This window comes from Alosa pseudoharengus, unplaced genomic scaffold (assembly GCF_046254945.1).
Source record: "Alosa pseudoharengus isolate Yale_2024_CS ecotype anadromous, Long Island Sound unplaced genomic scaffold, YU_APseudo_1.1 YU_APseudo_1.1_scf_9, whole genome shotgun sequence".
In the NCBI taxonomy this organism is placed as follows: domain Eukaryota; kingdom Metazoa; phylum Chordata; class Actinopteri; order Clupeiformes; family Clupeidae; genus Alosa; species Alosa pseudoharengus.
In genome coordinates, this window is record NW_027468881.1 from 34,095,866 (window position 1) to 34,114,469 (window position 18,604).

General features: G+C 49.4%; 1 protein-coding gene across 1 annotated transcript in view; it reads right to left on the minus strand.

The window, feature by feature from the left end:
- Positions 1–62: 62 nt before the first annotated feature.
- Positions 63–18,604, minus strand: part of wnk3 (WNK lysine deficient protein kinase 3) — a 36,525-nt gene continuing 17,983 nt past the window's right edge. The window contains exons 10-23 of the mRNA XM_076275492.1: positions 14,364–17,873; positions 13,860–13,900; positions 13,606–13,741; positions 13,398–13,514; positions 13,123–13,224; positions 12,657–12,705; positions 12,312–12,464; positions 10,079–12,183; positions 8,307–8,562; positions 6,037–6,122; positions 5,087–5,415; positions 4,136–4,368; positions 3,785–4,005; positions 63–3,539 (exon numbers count right to left, since the gene is read on the minus strand). Coding sequence (XP_076131607.1) covers positions 2,853–3,539; positions 3,785–4,005; positions 4,136–4,368; positions 5,087–5,415; positions 6,037–6,122; positions 8,307–8,562; positions 10,079–12,183; positions 12,312–12,464; positions 12,657–12,705; positions 13,123–13,224; positions 13,398–13,514; positions 13,606–13,741; positions 13,860–13,900; positions 14,364–17,873 — 8,025 coding nt within the window. The 3' untranslated portion in view covers positions 63–2,852. The remainder of the gene's footprint in view (positions 3,540–3,784; positions 4,006–4,135; positions 4,369–5,086; positions 5,416–6,036; positions 6,123–8,306; positions 8,563–10,078; positions 12,184–12,311; positions 12,465–12,656; positions 12,706–13,122; positions 13,225–13,397; positions 13,515–13,605; positions 13,742–13,859; positions 13,901–14,363; positions 17,874–18,604) is intronic.

Sequence of the window (18,604 nt, forward strand, 5' to 3'; positions counted from 1 at the left end):
AATTTCTCCATTAAATAATTATGATAAAACAAACAAGCACAATCAAATGTTTTACACCATCTTTTATTTTGATTAGTTACAAAACATAAATAAAATCAACAATTGAATTAGTTACAATTGTACAGTGGCTAAATCACCAGCAATAAAATTTTTAGTCATCTAGATGTATTTTGTTCAAATAACCTTGAATCATTGGAGCTCACACAAGTACCTCTGGGGTCCCCTTGGCACAACAATCAGAAGATTTAAATGCTAAATATGTGAGAGAAATGCTAATGTCCTTCCATGATTTCTCGAATTGAATTAAAATTGTTCCTCTCACAGTTAAACTGGGAATTTTCACACTGAAATGGCTCAAAGTCGAAAGCACTTTTGCTATGTATCCAAGGGAAGCCCCATCATCATGGTTGAGAACCAATGTCTTCAAAGTGCCAGATAACCTCAGCTTTTTGCAACACTGATCATCAGTACACAATTTTACATTTTTTACAACCCCATTTCAAAATACAAAAATAATGCTTCTCTTTTTAGATTACATTTTGGTAACACTTCAGGATAGGGTGAGTTCCGACTTCCTCTGTCGTAAATAGCAAAGCATTGACGTGGTCAACCGGTTAGTGTTTGACTCGACAGCACAGTAGCTTACCACCACTCACAATGTGCCATAGTTTACTGTAGAAATGTAGGTTGTTTTGTTGAAGAAAAAAATCCAACACTGATATACTGAAAAAAGTTAAAAGCCTCGGTACTCATAAGGTTTTTCTTTATCTTTTTTTCTGGATAAACATCCACAGGCTCAAGCATTACCACGGACTGGATGGCTCCACAATAACGAATCAAATGCACTTATCTCTCTCTCTCTTTCTCACTCTCTCTTTCACACACATAAAATCTCTCACTTCCTCTCTCTCTGAGCACTTTCTTAGCACATGACACAAAACATACTGTTTGACAGGCAACCTCTCTTCATCAGACTCATCATTCTCTCTGAACAGCTTCATAAGAACCAAATGCACACATATAGAGGGGCCTCCGCTAGATTGCAAATCTGACATTTTTTTCATCATTCCAATTCAATTATTTAAACATTCACAAGCACGCTTGGGGTAGGTAAGCTTCATCTCTGTTTGACAGGCATTGCTTCCTTTGACCACAGCACCGGTCTGTCTGTGCACAGGTCATGTGTATGTGTGGCCCGTCTTGAGCTGTTGTCCTGTTGTGCACTTTGTCTGGGTTCTCTTTGCGAAAGATTGACAGAAGCAGACGGGGTGTAAACAAGGATGTGACACAGTGTCTGGTGCTGCTGTGCGTTACTGGGAGGCTGGTTGCTGTGGTGATTACCATGGCGATAGAAGTAATGCAGTACAATAGTACATACATACAGTAACTTTATCACACAAAAGAAAAAAATACATCTTCAATGTAGTAACTCTAAAAGGCAATATAGGGATAGCCCATGTCAATGGTTCCCCCTTTTTTAAATCCACTTGGCAGTTTAATTAATCTCTCCTTCACCCATGTCACGACATGAAATGAAATGTTTCATTTGTGGAAGAAAATATCTTTTGCCTAATGAATATGCAGACTGATTTATCGGACTGACTCATCACCACAGTTGAGTCAGATTTTGTATGGATGTGCAATTCTGATTTCACGTAAGTTTACCTACAGTATGTCATATTGGGAAAGTGCTCTCATTTTGAATTCCAAAACAATGGAATCTATGTTAATCTGTAAACTTTGTCTGTTGAAAAAAATTATCTGAAATCAGAGAAAGGAAGTATCATCTGCAATCACATTAATTTAAAGTCAGTTGAAGAAAGAGGATATTCACGCTGAGCCTATTACAATGTACTGGATTGACTTAAAACTTAAGATTGTTGACAGCTGTTTTTTGTTATTTTATCAAAAAAATTTAAATCCATCCTAACCTAATCTAAAAGGTTACCTCTATTTATCAATGCAAAATATAATACGAGTCACATGCCTTGTCCGTGCACAGCACTGTACAACAGTGTTTGGGGTTGGGCTAGTTACAGTAGCTAGTGATGGTTGCCAGGTAATATTACCATGCTGGCGCGGTGACATGCTGCTGTTGCGACTGTTGTAATATCTCACAGTCTGACGAGACTGTTTGTGCTATTGACGCTGATGATGCCGGCTTTGCTAGTTAACATCTGGTTGTTGTATCCGTGCTTAGGCTGTACCGAAAATATTTTCCTCTGACACACAGACACACATCACAACAACACAGAAAAAATGGGTTCAGAGAACAGGTACTAATTGCACTTTTTTTTCCTCAGAATTCAAATAGTCCTTAGAAGCGTTGATAAATTAAAAACAACAACAAAAAAAGCGAATATTAATTTATGTCAAACATCTCATCTCCTTCATGTCTTGAGAGAGCTTAGGTCCAACTAGGTTGGCTGTAAAACTTGACAGTGCCAAAGTCACAGAAAAAGGATATGTATTAGGGAGAAAAAAGGTGAACACACACACACACACAGACACACACACACACACTACATAATTTATACACCCCAACACCCGTGCACAGCAACACTCATAACTGTCCCTTGCATTTCCACCAATCTGTACATTCTGTACACTAGATTAAGCACCTTCAGCTTCTCACATTCTTTTGACTTTTCACTGAAGTTATCCATAGGGATCTTTTTTGTTTTCTCAGTATTCTTCATGAAAAATAAGACCTTGACACAAAATCATTTTTGTTGACCTCTCGACCTCCACCCTATGTGGCCATTGACATCTACCTCTCTCCATCTCAACCACATGCTTGTGTCCCACTTGGACTCCATTCCCTCCTTCACTTTTCCCTGTTTGTCACGTGTTCACTGTTGTCCCAGTGGGAGGGTGGAGTTGGGGGGTGTAGGGTGTAATTTGGCACTGGAAGGCAAAGCGGAGGAGGAGCACGAGGAGGAGGAGCAGGGGGAGGGCGAAGAGGAGACGCAGGAGCAGAAGGCTGGCGCCGGGGCCAGGCCGCCGACCGGAGGCGCCCCGGCAGCGGAGGTGGCCGCGGCGCTGACGACAGTGGCGGCGGCCGAGGGGGCGCCCGTGCCAGGCATCAGCGGCGCAGCCACGGAGGTCTGAGTGGAGGGGGTGGTGGTGGAGCAGCAGGGGCCCAGCGGCGGCGGCCTGCTGGCGGGCACACCGGTGGGTAAGGCAGGCATCTGGGGTGGCATCTGTGCGGGGGGTGGCATCTGCAGGGGCGCGATGGGGAGCGGGGGCTGGCCCAGGGGCACGGGGCCGGGGCGCAGCTGCAGGTGGAGCGGGTGGAGCGGCGCGGGCGCCGGAGGCTGGAAGGGCAGCGGCTGCAGCGGCGGCAGGTGGAGGCCTGGCGGGGGGAGCTGTACGGGGGGCACCACGGGCACGTGGGGCGGCACCGCCGGCTGGGGCGGGGCCTGGCCCGTGCTGGGGTACTGGGAGGGGGCCATGGTGGGGAGGCCTGCGCTGGGTGCAACTGGCTGCGGGCTCAGGGGGGTCACGGAGAACCAGCCTGGTGGGGCAGCCTGCTGAATCTACATCAAAAGGAACGCTGGTTCATTAACTGTCGGCTTAACAGGCATCAACTGTCTCACTTTTCCATCACTGTCCTGTTTAATTCTCTACTATATTCATTTTGCATATTGAACTTATAGCTTCATGGCATTAGGTTTGATTAGACAGTCACGGCATCTTTTAGATGCACCTGGAGAACAGGTGTACTGGCCTGACTTGAATGGTCACTGTCAAACAGAATTTCTGGGTGAAAGTTTTTCTATACCTCGGTAGGTTGATTCCAGCCACCTAATTCTTGCTCCTGCTGGATCTGTTTGATCTGATTGAGCGAGGGTTTGGGTTGGGCGGCGCCCACCGTCTCTTTCGTCCAATCGTCTACCAGCTTGTGCAACTCATCTGTAAATGTGCTCTTCTTATTGGCTGGGCTCTGGGCCGGAGCAAGCTGGCCCTGCTCCCCGGCCGAGAAACTACTGGACTGTTGGATGCCTGAATGGACCGAGACCGATACAGAGAGAGGGAGAGAGAGAGAGAGAGAGTAAAATGAGGACGAACGGAACATAACTAAACGTCACGTCAAAAGGCAGTTAAGTGAGGAAGTCTGCGTCGGCGGCAGTACCAGCGTGTGTGACTCCGTTGTTGTCCAGGTGGGAGTGGGGTCTGGTCCGCAGCTTGGTCTTGGCCGGCCGGGGCCGGCGCGGGGAGATGGCGGGGGGCAGCGAGGAGGGCAGTGGCGGGGTGCGGGCCAGCGGCAGAGGCTGGGGGCTGTCTTTGAGGGAGCGCAGCTGCCTGTAGAGGTCCTGCAGCTCGCGGTTCTGCTGCGCCTGCAGGGACACCACCTCTTTGATGTGCCTGAGAGAAGCAGAGGAGGGGGACACGTGAGGGACACCATGGGGGGATGGAGGACAGGACATCAAAAGACAACAACAGAAGAGAAGGGAGGGAAACAGCAGGAACGCATGAGAGAGAGAGAGAGAGAGAGATAGAGAGAGAGAGAGAGAGAGTGAATAATGAGGGGTGCAGTGAGGAGGAGAAAGAGGATGAGAGTGGGTGGAGATGGAGAGGATGGGGGACCCAAATGAAGATGGAGCAAAAGAGAGAGAAAGAGAGAGAGAGAAAGAGAGGGAGAGGAGAGAGAGAGACATCCTCTGAGATCAGAACTGGCTTTGGACAGCAGCAGCTTGCCACTCATCGATCAGGTATTGAAAAATATTTCCACCAAGCATAAATTTAGCTATCAATGGCTTTTAAATGAAGTGTGGATTGTAATTATATAGGCTATATATATGTACATATTATTTTAGTTTTATTTTCCTGTTTATTTGTGTCTTCATCTTTCATTTTGTCTTCTATTATCTATCTATTTATTTATTTTTTATTATTTTTTTTGAGCACTTTGGTCAAACACAGGTTGTTTTAAATTGTGCTATGTAAATAAACTTGACTATGACTATAACCCATACCCAAGCATAACCCATACCCAGCATAACCCATACCCAAGCATAACCCATACCCAGCGCAGGGTTTTCCCCCCCGCCTCCCTCTCTCCCTCTCTCTCTCTCTCTCTCACTTTTCTCTGAGCTTGTGTAGCTCTCTCCGCAGCTCCTCGTCCTCCAGCTCGCTCTCTTCGTCGCTGCTGACCAGTGGCGAGTGGGCGTGCGCTCGGGCCTGGTGGTGAGTGGGCACGGGCGTCCTCTTGCCCTCGTCCCTCTCGCCCTTTGCCCTCCTCCTCTCGCCCAGCTCCAGGTCTGGAGAGACCGGCGAGCTGTCCGTCTGGCACTCGGCCTTGGCCTCGGCCTGGGTGACGGAGAAGCGCCCCACTTTCCTGTGCCTGCTGCCCTGGCTGGCAGGAGTCGTGCTGGGGGGAGAGGGTTCAGAGGCCTGGGGTACTGGAGTGACCTGAGGGCCAGAGATGTTTGTTTAAGACACAGTGCAAGCCTGAGGAGCATCTCCGTTTTGCCTGTCAGCTGCACATTTCACAGCATCAACACTTAAATGACAACAACAACTATGCTACAATATACCTGAGCCATGACATTATTCTACTGCATTGACAGAACTAGGGGACTATTGTTTTAACCACTTGTGTTTGCCCTGAACTGCAAGATGACACACTACACAGTGATGAGATGGTATGGTCATCTAATGCCATGAAACAATAGCACAATACTGTAATGCTTAGCTGTACAGATTACACAATCCTTCTATGTAGTGGTTCATTGAAAAGGTTTGTTTTGTGTGTGAAAGACATCATTCAATTTAGGCACAAATTCACTTACTGCTAATGCCATTGTATGTTATTGTATGCTGTTGCTATTGCCATTGAGGCAGCCGTTGTAATCACTGGATTATCCTTAATAGGTACCTTTCTCAGTAGGTATCCTGTGACGGCATATTTTTTGTTTTGTTTGATTCTTTATTTACACTTGGGAATTATGTAGTCATATGTAGCACGCCATGGTGTTTGCACTGCAGAATGCCTCATTGTGTTTTTAATGAGTCGACAGGTACACGGCGTACCTGGAAACGCCCGCGCCACGACTGCTGCGGGACCTTGCCAACGCTCTCTCTCTCCTCCCTCGCAGCCTGACTGCTGGAGTTCCCATCTGTTGGGCCCATGAAGAAAGGAGGGGAAAAGAGAAGAAAAACCAGGACGGGGAGACAAAAGGGTCCAAAGGACAGAGGACAGAGTGGACGCACAGAGAGGACAGAGACGGACGGACAGTACGAACAAACACAGAACAGAGAGGACAAATAATCAGCCGAGGGACCCGTGAGACACAGCGTGTACAGTAAATGCACAACGTGAAACAGGAGTGGACAGAACAACACCCACCAATGGGACAAGACAGGGAGGGTGTGTGCGAGGACACAGACAAACACAGACAGAGCACAGACACATTACAGACACAAAGGCAACTTGTTAATACATCTCCTAATCACATCACACATCAGCATAAACTCTACAGCTTTGCGTCTACAAGCTTGCATGCATGGCTATGAGAGTAAGGCAGCTCATCGGAAAGTGCAAGGTGAATATGGTGCATTTTAAGATCCCCCCCACAATTATCTATGTATACTTCTGAGGCCCCAGGAAAATGTCTGAATTCAAAAATGTCTGATTAAAAAAGCAGAACATGCTGACAGGTGAGAAGTGCTGGTGTTTGGGGAATGGGGTGTGTGGAGGGGCAGTGAAGAGAGGAGGCTTATGCAAAATATACAAGTGAAGTAAGAACAGTGACAGGAAATGCAGTTTATGCGATGTGAGTCAATATCCAAATGCCCCAACCCAACCACACACTCACAAACGCGCACACACACACGCACACACACACACACACACACACATCACGCGTCAGCATCCCATGCGCCTCTGCACTCTGACTGTGACACAGGTCATGGTGTGGGATGTCTGAGAATATTCTAGATCTACTATACAGACACGTGTGTATGTGGATGCATCGTATCATTTGAGTGGCTGATTGTGTACCTGAAGTTTTAACCAAATGATACACCATCACATATACACACATATACTTCTTCAACATACATATGCTGACACAAGTGTTCATGTAAATGATATGCTTCTTATATCAAAAATAGATCTAGCATAAAGGCCTATTATGTGTACACATGCAGTAAATACAATGAAACAAAACCTTACAAAAGCCTACCCACATAGGAAAGAACAGTATATCCTCTATACTCTGACCAGTGTGGACATTGTAATGCAAATCATGATTATCATATTGGATTATCAGCATCTTGTCAAATTCACATTCATCATCCACTGAAAAAGATTCATTCTCTCACATGCATTAATGTGGGAATAATGAGAAAGATGTGCAATAGTATTGTCTTTCGTAGTTGAGATGAAATTCTATATCCAAATTCACGTAATCTATTTCCCGTATAAAGTCATTCTCACAAGCTTTTACAATAGACTGTGTATCAAGATGCTTCAGATGCTATGTATAATATAAGATGGTAACAGCAACACACCAGTCATTACCAGTTCAGCTAGAACACCCAGAGGCTGCCTTGCTACATCACATGTGCTAGTCACTCAGACTAGCACTCAGAGCTACTGAGTGCTAACTGCACATGTAATATAGCTTGGATCTCGTTCATTGACCTCTGCCCAGGTGAGAGTTCTGGACACTGGGCCAGTGAGGTGGAGCTACTCTGTGCAGGCAGGTCAGAGGGGTCAGGGTGAGGGGTTGACTGGGCAGGGCAATACTGCGCCAGTGACTGAGGGGGAAGGCTGAGATTGGCTGGCATTACAACCCAGTGCCCATGTGTCCGACAGATGATGTGCACCAGGAAGCGCCAGATTCGAGACTCCAATCTCATTCTCTTCCTACTTTCTCTCCCTCTATTCTCCTCCTCTCTACTCCTCTGTTCTTTTCCCTGGGTGGGTAACCCATGCAAAAAGAAATATGTAAGATAAATGAAAAGGACAAAACAAAGAGGCTACAAAGAAAATTTGGCACAAAATATCTGCAAAACAAACAATTCTGTAACAATAATGTATTGTGTACTAGTGATATCAGTATGACAAAAAACTACAATAGCCACAAGCACATTGCCATTAATATCACTAATTGGATTAATAATTAATTATTAATACTAACAGTGATAAAAGTTAGATGATGCCTATCTAGCAAAGTGTTGGTCAGCTCAAATAGTCCAACTAGATTACTTCCATCTACACAATCACTTCTCCCACAGATCATTCTCTCTCTCTTTCTCACGCTCGCTCTCGCTCCCGCTCTCTCCTCAGACGCTACCTTGCTGGACTCTGGGCTTCTTGAACAAGCTGGCGGAGTGGCGCAGTTTGCACGCCCAGCTTTTGAATTTGCGAGTCCAGGATTTCTTGCTAACGGGATTTCTGATACTAGGACATGTCAGGTTTAGGCCAAAATATCCACCTCCTGCATTGTGCTGCGGCGGGGCTCCGGGGCCGATGGGGATCTGCGGCGGCGTGGGGGCCGGGGGCCACGAGGCGTCTCCCGAAGCACTCCTGTCAGAGAGGGAGGGGGCAGCCTGGGGAGGGGGCAGGGGGAGAGAAGAGAGGTGAGCATCCCACACAGGGGGGCGGCGCTGAGGCGGACACACCCATGCTGCACACATGCTAATGTGAAGACTAGCACCTCTAGAGAGTCACCACGGCTATTACTACCACTACTACATAATGCACACAGAATAACAATAACAAAGTGACTCAACCAAAAAGGCATAGGCATACCATTAAGCACCCATTGATACTACATGAGGGTGAATGAAGAAATGAAGAACTAATTCACTTGATCTTCAACTTACATCCGAGGGGTAAAGAAATGGACCAACTAACACACAGTATTTGGTGCATACAGTTGACTGATGCAAACAAGGTTACTGGAGGCAATCTGCCCATACAATACACCATTAAGCTGAATCCTGAGGGCATGCCACATTTCAAACCACCTCTGCCTCTTACATCAGCTGGCTAAGCGATATTATAGGTGCAGTTTTAAGTCTGTATTTCATTGTAAACATAAAATTGAATACTACTAGCAACCCTTCTGCATTTTTTTGTCTTTTTAGACTGATAGGCTTACATTAGTAAAAAGATAGACAGAGTTGGGCCTTTATTCATTTTTCATATTCATTCAGGTGATGTGCTTTCATTCATTTTTCATTAGACCGTATCTGCAACTACACCAGAGCCTCTGGTTGTAAAGTTTGTTATGAATTCTCCATGAGATCATGGAGATACTGCAACTATTAGAACCAGGCCAAAATAGCTATGGAAAAGTCTGCCCAAAAGCTCAACAGAAAAGACTGGAAGCATCTGGCTCCAGCGGATCTCGCTGACTATATACCATGAGTGACTAATTAGGCCAGCCTAGAACTTCAGGCTACCACATAGACATTTATCACACACATTAACTTTGGCCTTGTCAGCTGGCTTATGGCATTTCTCTCAGGGGATCTCTGTATACCCGATGAATAGCTAGCACCTCATCAACTGTCTCTGCTAGCACATAATGTGATGTCAACTCTAAGCTCGAACTTTCTTTTAGAATGTATAGGTATCTTTGGCTCTTTTACGACTAAATTAGTGCATTATTGGTCAATTAGACTTGTTAATTATTTCCAACACTTGTTAGGTGCGTGGTGGGGTGAACTGAATGCCAAGTTGGCTATGTTAATGACATTAGCAGAGAGAAGCTAAATTTGCCCTTGAAATGTACATCATCAAACAGTTGGCACATTAGGCCACATAAGATGAACATAAGTGAGCACTTTGTTTTTCTAAATGATTTGAATTATTTATCATACTAAATGCATAGCTAAACCATAGCTGATATTTTTTTTCAACTGATGTACTGCCACTCTGAGGTTTACCAGAGGCACAACACAAAGCTATTAGGCTAGATACTGAATAGATGAACTGATATGTGAGTCACACCTAATCCCAAATAAACTATGACTAATCGTGACACGTCATCTCAAAGGCACAACACCACAGCAAACGGCAGAGGTGGCATTCACTCTCGCACCAGCACGCCAGACTTACGGGAACTTTGGGTTCACTTGGAGGAGGCACAGCTGCCTGTCCATGTGGGGGAGACAGGAGGGAGCAGGGAGGGGTGGAGGAGGAGGAGGAGAAGGAGGGGGCAGGCTGGTGCTCCACAGGGGCAGCGGCAGCGGAAGCAGGAGGGCTGGCCAGGGCCTGCTGAGCTCGGTCCGCGTGGCGGGCCCTGTCCAGGTCAGGGGAGGTGGAGGAGGAGCGCGGGGTGGTGGAGGAGGTGCTGGAGGTGGAGGAGTGAGGGGAGGTGTCAGAGGAGGAGGAGGCTGGGGGGTAGGAGGAGGAGGAGGGAGCGACGGCGGGGAGCGAATGGGGCTCCGACGACTCCTCCCCACCCGCCGAGGCCGAGAGCGCCGCCGCTCCGGTCGACGAGGAGGAGGCGTTGCCGGGGACAACAGAGGAGCCCGCGGAGGCTCCGCCCCCAACTCCCCCGGGCGCCGCCCCTCCGCCGCCGCCACCACTGTACTCCTGATACAACAGGTTCCTCAGCTTCTCGTCCAGGGTCTTTATGCGGTTGTCCACAAACTCGATTTTGGGCGGCCCTTCGCTGTCGGACTCGGCTACCGAGGACGGCTGGGCGGGGGAAGGGGTGAGCGTGTGGGTCAGCGCCGGGAGCGGAGCTGCCTCAGACAAGCTGAGGGGCAGCTGGGGCAGAGAGGCGTCGGAGGACGAGGGCGGCACCTGGGGCGCGTGCTGGGAGCCCGAGGGGTCATCGGTAACGCTGGCCTCGCCTGTGGAGAGCTCCGACTCGGACTGCTGGAAGGAGGGCTGCTTCTGTAGAGGCTGGGGGGCTGGAGGCACGGGCTGCTGCATGGGCTGCTGCTGCTGCTGCTCTAGGGGTAAGGGCTGGGACAGTGGCAGCTGGGCCTGGACTGTATGCTGGGGGGTCTGCTCTAGGGGCAGCGGCTGCTGAACGGGGGTCTGCTGAATTTGTGGCCTGAGCTGCTGCTGCTGCTGCTGCTGCAGCTCTGGAACAAACTGCTGCATCTGCGCCTGCGGCTGCACGAGAGGCTGCTGGATCTGAGCCTGCGCCTGTGCCTGCGCCTGCGCTTGCAGCTGCTCTGCGCTGGGCTGGACCCGCTGCTGTAGGAGCTGCGGCTGGGGCGGAAGCTGCACCGCCTGCTGCTGCTGCTGCTGCTGAAGGGACTGCAGCTGCTCAGGGGGGGCCTGCTGCAGCTGTGGCTGTGGCTGCGGTTGGGCTAGCGGGCCTGGCTGCAGGACCACTTGCTGCTGCTGCTGCACTTTCTGCAACAGAGGCTGCTGCATCTGTAAGGGCGGGGTGTACTGTGGCTTGAGCTCCTGTGGCACAGCAGGCTTTACCTGCCCTGTGAGAGCAGGCTGGGGCTGGGGCTGGGGCTGAGGCTGGGGCTGGGGCTGGGGCTGGGTTGGGAGAGGCTGCTGGATTGTCTGTTGCTGCTGCTGCTGCTGCAGAACCTGTTGCTGTAATAGAAGCTGCTGTTGCATTTGAAGCTGCAGCGCTGCCTGCTGAGCGTAAGGAGTCGGCTCCAGTGCCGTCACAGGGAGCTGGACTGGCTGAACAGCCGGCCCCTGCGGAAGGGCTTGCGCTCGCTCTGGCGGGAGGCCAGCGTGGCTGACCGGGGGAGCTGGAGAGGGAGCATGGCTGGAGGAGGAGGACAGCGACGTACGCTGCTCCCCCTCGGACATGCACTGCCCTAGGGGGGCGTCGGCCACCCCGAGCCCGATGGACGAGCCTATGCTGGAGGCAGGAGTGACCACAGCCTCAGCAGCAGACAGAGGGGCACTGACCGGGACTATGATCTGGCCAGGCAGGACAGCGGCGGGCACGCGGGCTAAGCTCGTGCTACCGGAGGCCTGGTCAGGTACGGCTACGGGGAGGACAGCTGGCGTGTCGCAGGCAGCAGAGGCTGGGGGGAGGTGGTGAACTACTGCAGAAGCCGGGGCAGAGATCGAGTCCGAGGCAGTAGTGTCAGGAGCAGGGGCGGCAGTGGCTGGGGCAGACATAGAGGCAGGGGCAGACATGGTGGAGACCGGAGGGGAGGAGGCAGACAGCACAGGGCAGGGAGGGGAGGCTATCCCAGAGAAGGACTCGGACCGCTGCGATCCCTCGCGATCTGGAGGCATGGAAAGGAAGAGAGGACAATAAACACCAAATCACCACTTGGTATCTTATGGATATACAGTATAACAGCTTTTTTTTTGTTGAAGCAACCAGTAGCTGAGGGTGTGATTATAAGGCCACCTTTGTCAGACTCGACAGTCTGTAGGGACCGGCTCTCTCCACATGGGGGCGGCGTGGAGGCTCCCTGGTTTGACTGAGAGTCCCGCTGCCGGATTGTCTGGTTGATGAAGAATCGCCAGCGGCCCACTGGAGATGCTTGAGGGGCGGAATCCACTGAGGATGTGCACAGGGAGATGAGAAAGACATCTGACTGAGTGACACGTTTAAGAATGTACACAAAACACTGTTAAAGTACTCTTGGTGAAATCTTTACTCCAACTGACAACTCCAAAACATATACTATCTATAACATTTCTATCAGCCGCGTCAGGACATGCAATAAATGGACAAAACAAAGAAACTCACTTGATGAACCTCCTGGGGTGCTCACATGCAGCTGTTCCATTGACCCTGTCTGCCAAAAAATAACATCATTTTCGAGCACCAAGCTACATTCTTTATTATATACAGTCATTGGAAAATACATGCTGACTCACTATTCACTGACTGCATACTGCAGTTCTAATGAAGTCATTGAAGTTGGGACATAAGTATATTGTATACCATCACAGAATGGAAGAGATCAATACTCATCATGACCAATGCATACTGTAGATTGTATGTTATGAATAAGATGCAGAAGCACAAATTTGATTCTGGGCCAATTGCCTAATGGAAACGGTCCTGGAACATACTGTGCTGCAGCCAATTAGGGGCATATCAAATGGGGAGATAGGTTAAAAGGGTTTAGAAGTCTTCTTGACTCAGAACAGAGTGTACATTTTGTATTTCATGTTCAGGGTTAGACTTGGAGTGCAAGAGACACACAAACCTGTGACTGAGTTGGAAGGATTTCCAGAGCTTTCTTTACTATGGTCCTTAGGTCCTCAACAAATTTCACCTTCTCCGATTCAAGGACAAAGTCCTCCTCCACCTTCACAGCAAAGAATACACAAGTAAGTTACTAACACTTACAATTCCAATATTTTACCATAATTACTGCTCTGATTAAGTACTGTTAATTGCTTTTAAGTACTGCTATGATTAAGTACAGTACTGTTCCTGTATTGGACACTATAATTGGAAAAGGAATGATGTGTATGTCACCATGTAATCTGCAATATCTTCTGGTGCGTCACCCTCAGCGTCAAACTTGAAGGTGACCATTTTGTTACTGTGAGTCTCCAGCTGGCATTCCACCAAGTTGTCTCCAGTGTTGGACACCTGAGAGAAAGTTTCCATATTAAATTCATGTCTGTTTACTTCAACATAAACACTTGTAAAACCATGCCCTCTTACAGCACGGGATACTTGCCTGCATCATGGTTAGCTGGAAATGAGTTGTCTTGTCTGTCCTCTGATAGGAAGATCTCCTCTGTGCCTTCAACCTATCAACCAGTTTTCCATTGGCCCACAACAGTTGAGATTCTTCTCCATTGGCCGGGGCAGAGCTAAAGGTAATACAGGTAAAATAAGCAATAATCAGAATATAAGCATCAACAGGATAGGTTTAAAAACGGACTGAGATCAATATACTTCAATCAGAGAATAGCGTAATGTGAAACCTACCCAGATGATGTATGTTTGTTGACAAACTGGCCTTGACTCTCCTAAGGGTACAGTTGACATTGGTAAGGTAACACATGGTAACACATAAAACACACTTTAAACTGAACAAAAATAATGGCAGTTGTAGGATTTTAAGATCATGATAGCTTAAGGTTGTCTCCATAAATATAAATCTATTAAAGGGATTACTTAAAACAAGTATTTATATGTTTGTTATAGGCTTTGAAAGTACATTTGGTTAGTATCATTTTAATAGGTTTTGTTAAACCACAGAAAAGTTAGTTAAAAAAACATCTAGTAATGAATATCGCAATTCAAACAGTGTGTTGATCTTCTACCTTCGAAAGTGACCATGAGATGTCAGACATAGCTCCATTTTGGCTTTGGACCTAGTCCAGCTGTCTGCCTGTTTCCTCATTTAGTGTGGACACACAACATGTAATGTTACGGATGTATATAAAAAATGCCAGGGTGATCAGTCAAGGGGTTGTGAGTGCTTTGTACCTGAGCAATACCCAGCAGAGCGGGGTCACATTCTGCTAGAGAGGTTGTGGGCAGCGAGGGACCGTTAGAGCCGAGGGTCTGGAAAGCAGTGGCAGAAGTTGGGGATGTGGGGACCACGTCAGTCACCCCCAGCTGGGCCGTGGGTACCTCAGCTTGGCCAGGGCACTCGGGGGCAGGGACAGCAGGGTGAGGGGCCGGCAGAGCGGTGGGGAGGTAAGCGGTGGCACGAGATGGACTCTGGGGTAACTGCTGAGGCGGGAAGGCCGTGTGTGGATAAAGAGGCTGCTCGGATCCCGCTCCTGGCTCCACGAGCGTCTGCGTGTGGAAGTGGGAGTGGGTCTGGGTGTGGCCAGAGGTCTGGGTGTGGGTGTGGGTCTGGGTCTGACCGCTGGTCTGAGTGTGCGTGTGGGCAGGCAGAGTGGCCTGGGGGACATGGTGTTGAGGGGATGGTGGTGGAGCGCCTGCAACAACCTGACTATACAGAGGGAGAACTCTGGGATGGGCCAGGGGCTGTGTAGGGGGCTGGGGCGTTGGCTGTGTAGAGGGATGGGGCGTTGGCTGGGTAGAGGGATGGGGCGTTGGCTGGGTAGAGGGCTGGGGCGTTGGCTGGGTAGAGGGCTGGGGCGTTGGCTGGGTAGAGGGCTGGGGAGGGGGCTGGGGCTGACAGGGGAGCTCTTGGGGAACCACAGCATGCTGCGTGGGGATGCTTTGCTGCTGCATGAAAGGCTGCGCTGCTGAAGCCGTCTGAAGTATCTGCTGCTGCTGCTGCTGCTGTGGGACCTGTGGAGCTGGCTGCAGCTGCTGTGGAGGCTCATACTGCTGTGTTGCCATGGGCTGCACCGGAGCCAGGGGCTGCGCCACTGGGGGCACGCCTGTGTTCAGGGGCTGATGCTGGGCTTGGATTACGTGCTGCGGCTGCACCTGGCTCTGGATGTGTGTCTGACTACCCTGCTGTGCAAATTGTTGCGTTGTGCTTATGGAAGCAGGGCCGACTGTGGGTGCTGTCGTGGCAACAGCAGCGATCGCCCCTGGAGACAGCATCATTTGTTGGTACTGCACCACCGGTTGTTGTTGCATGGATTGGGTGAGGTCTGATTGGACTGACTGAATTGTTGATTGCACTGGCTGCGCTGCTTGGGCGTACTGTGATGGCAATGTTGCGACAGGGGCCTGTTGTTGTGTTTGTATTGGTGTGGGCATCGACACACTGGGGGCCACTGTCTGGTCAAGTTGGATGGGCCCTGGCATAGGTGCCACGGACAAAATTTGAGCTGGGGCTGGCAACACCTGTCCCTGAGGCTGCATCGGAGGGGCTGCATGGGTCTGAGCAAATGCTTGAGCTTGTATCTGTGGCTGCAGTGCTACCTGGGTCGGCATGGAGGCCTGCACTTGGGTAGACTGGAGGAGAACCTGGGGCTGGCTCACTTGAGGCTGAGCCATTGGTTGAGAGGCTGCTTGCATCTGGGTTGGTATAAATGCCTGCGGCTGCACTTGCGAGATGGTGTGCCCTTGGTTCTGAAGGTGGATCTCCCCGTGGCTCTGGATTGGTACCGGATGGATTTGAGGCTGGACAGCAGCCTGGAGTGGAACCTGGGGTTGAATGTGAGCTGCAGCCTGAACAAGTCCTGGGACTTGAGCTGTGACCTCTGCTGGGGCTGCTTGAACAATGCCAGAGATCTGAGACTCCACCACGGAGCTTCTATGCTGCTGCTGCTGCTGGGAGAGCAGAGCTTGCTGTTGCTGTATCAGGCCCAATGCCTGCTGTTGCTGCTCTATTTGCTGCTGAGTGAGGCTTGAGTGCAGCTGGTGAGGCACCGCTGTCTGCTGTTGGACAACACATGATGGCTGCTGACTTATCTGCTGCTGCATCACCTGCTGTTCATTTGGGAGTTGTGCGGACACAGGGTCGATTTTCTCAATATGCTGGGGTCCACTGTGATGCTGGACCACAGCTGCAGCCTGCTCCATCTGCTGCTGCTGTAGCAAAACCTGTGGTTGCGGCTCGGCCTGCTGTTGCATCAGTAAAGCCTGCTGTTGCTCAAGCTTTTGCTGTTGGAATAAAGCCTGCTGCTGCTGCTGCTGCATCAGGACTTGCTGTTGGATCTGTTGTTCTCTTTGCTGCTGCAGTAAGGCCTGCTGTTGCTGCTGCTGGAGTTCCAACTGCTGCTGTTGGTGTTGTTCCCTCTGTTGTTGTAACATAGCCTGCTGCTGTTGCTCTAACTGCTGCTTTAATAAAGCTTGTTGTTGCTGTTGCTGCTCTAGCTGTTGTTGCAGAGCAGCCTGCTGTTGTTGCTCGATTTGATGCTGCTGCTGCTGTTGCAACATCGCCTGTTGCTGCTGTTTTTCCAGTTCCAGCTTTTGTTGCAATAATGCCTGTTGTTGCTGTTGCTCTAACTGTTGTTGGTGTAACAGGGCTTGCTGTTGCTCCTTTTGCTGCTGTAATAATGCCTGCTTTTGCTGTTGCTCTATCTGCTGTTGCTGTAGAAGAGCTTGCTGTTGTTGATCAATCTGCTGTGGAAGCAGAACCTGTGGGTGCTCTATCTGTTGCTGCAGCTGAGCCTTTTGTTGCTGTAGCAGCAGCTGCTGTTGTTGCTCTATCTGTTGCTGTTGGTGTTGCTGCTGTTGCAGGTAGCTTTGCTGCTGCTGCTGTTGCTCAAGTTGCTGCTGTAGTAGCATGGCCTGCTGCTGATGCTGCTGTTCGATCTGTTGCTGCAGTAGCAGAGCTTGCTGTTGGTGGTGGGTGGGTTGCTGCTGTATTTGCCCTTGTGGCTCAGGCTGTGGTGGTACAAAGACCTGCTGCTGCTCTATCTGATGTTGCAAAATCATGGATTGCTGCTGTTCACTCGATGGCTGTTGCAAAATGGCTTGCTGGGGATGGTGCTGTTGTGTATGCTGCATCACAGGTTGTTGCTGTGGCAACCCTGGGTGTGGCTGCATGTAGGTTTGCTGTGTTTGTGTTTGGGGCTCCATCGTTTGCGGCAGAACCTGCTGCTGTGGCAGAGGTGGCACATAGGACTGCTGTGCTGAGCCGTGGCTGGGCTGCTGCTCCTGCTGGGGAATGACAAGTGCTTCAGCCTGCTGTGGTATTCCCGCGTTAGCATGCGGTGGCTGCGACAGCGAAGCCCCTTGCTGCGGCGTCTGCTCGATCTGTTGCTGTATCAGAACAGCTTGAGGCTGCGTTATCACATTTGTCGGCTGGTGCTGCAATAGGGCTGTCGGGGCTTCCAACGCCGCCTGCTGTTGCTGCTGAACTATGGCTTGCTGTGTTTGCTGGGGCAGCGCTTCATGCTGAAAAGGTGCGGGCTGATTTTGCTGGGCGAGTGGGAATGCTCCTACCGATCCCGTGGGATCTCCAACTGACGTGGGAGCAGTGAGTATGCTCATAGGGGCCTGGGGTGAGACAGGGGGGATGTAGGACTGCGACTGAACTATGGAGGTATGTGGAGTGGTGCTCTCCATGGATTGAGAGGGAAGCATTTGGGTGACAGTGGGTGGGTATGTCTGAAGGGACTTTAGGCAGAGATGGATTTAGACGGGATGATTATGTGAGAGTGTGGTGAGAATGGAAGAGATGATAAGTGAGAGAGAGAGGGAGAGAGAGGTTGTGGTGAGAATGGAAGAGATGATAAGTGAGAGAGAGAGGGAGAGAGAGGTTGTGGTGAGAAGAGAAAAGGAAGAGCGTAGCATTAGTACCAGGGATCAATCATCTGGAAGCACCAGCATATTTTCAAGACTACCTAATTCAAATCATTATCAAATTTGAAATTGTACCCATGCCATCATTGAGGTGTTTGTAAGAGCTGCAAAAAATCAATTCATACAGATTCAATATGCATCTGCTTTTTATGCTGTATTGCTGTCAATAACTATGCTAAACTATGCATATTGTATTCATGGATGCTTGGCTGAATCTGAAGAAGGCAACAAAAGCCACCCATGTGAGGCAACATATCCTGGACTAAAAACTGTCCATTACAGCAAGACACTATTGCCCCAACAGTATTTTAGGCAATGACTTGTTAAGAACACAAGTAATATTTAAATTATATAACACAGTGTTATTCTCATCATGTAGGCCTATACACAAAGATCGAAAAGGAACCAATAAAATATATATGTGTAAATATCCATGCAGGTTAAAGAAGAGAATTCACACATTTAGTTAAAATCTAAACCAAAGTTAAACAGAATGCAACCTTGTTTGAGTTACCACTAACATGTCCTTAGGGCCATATGAATAA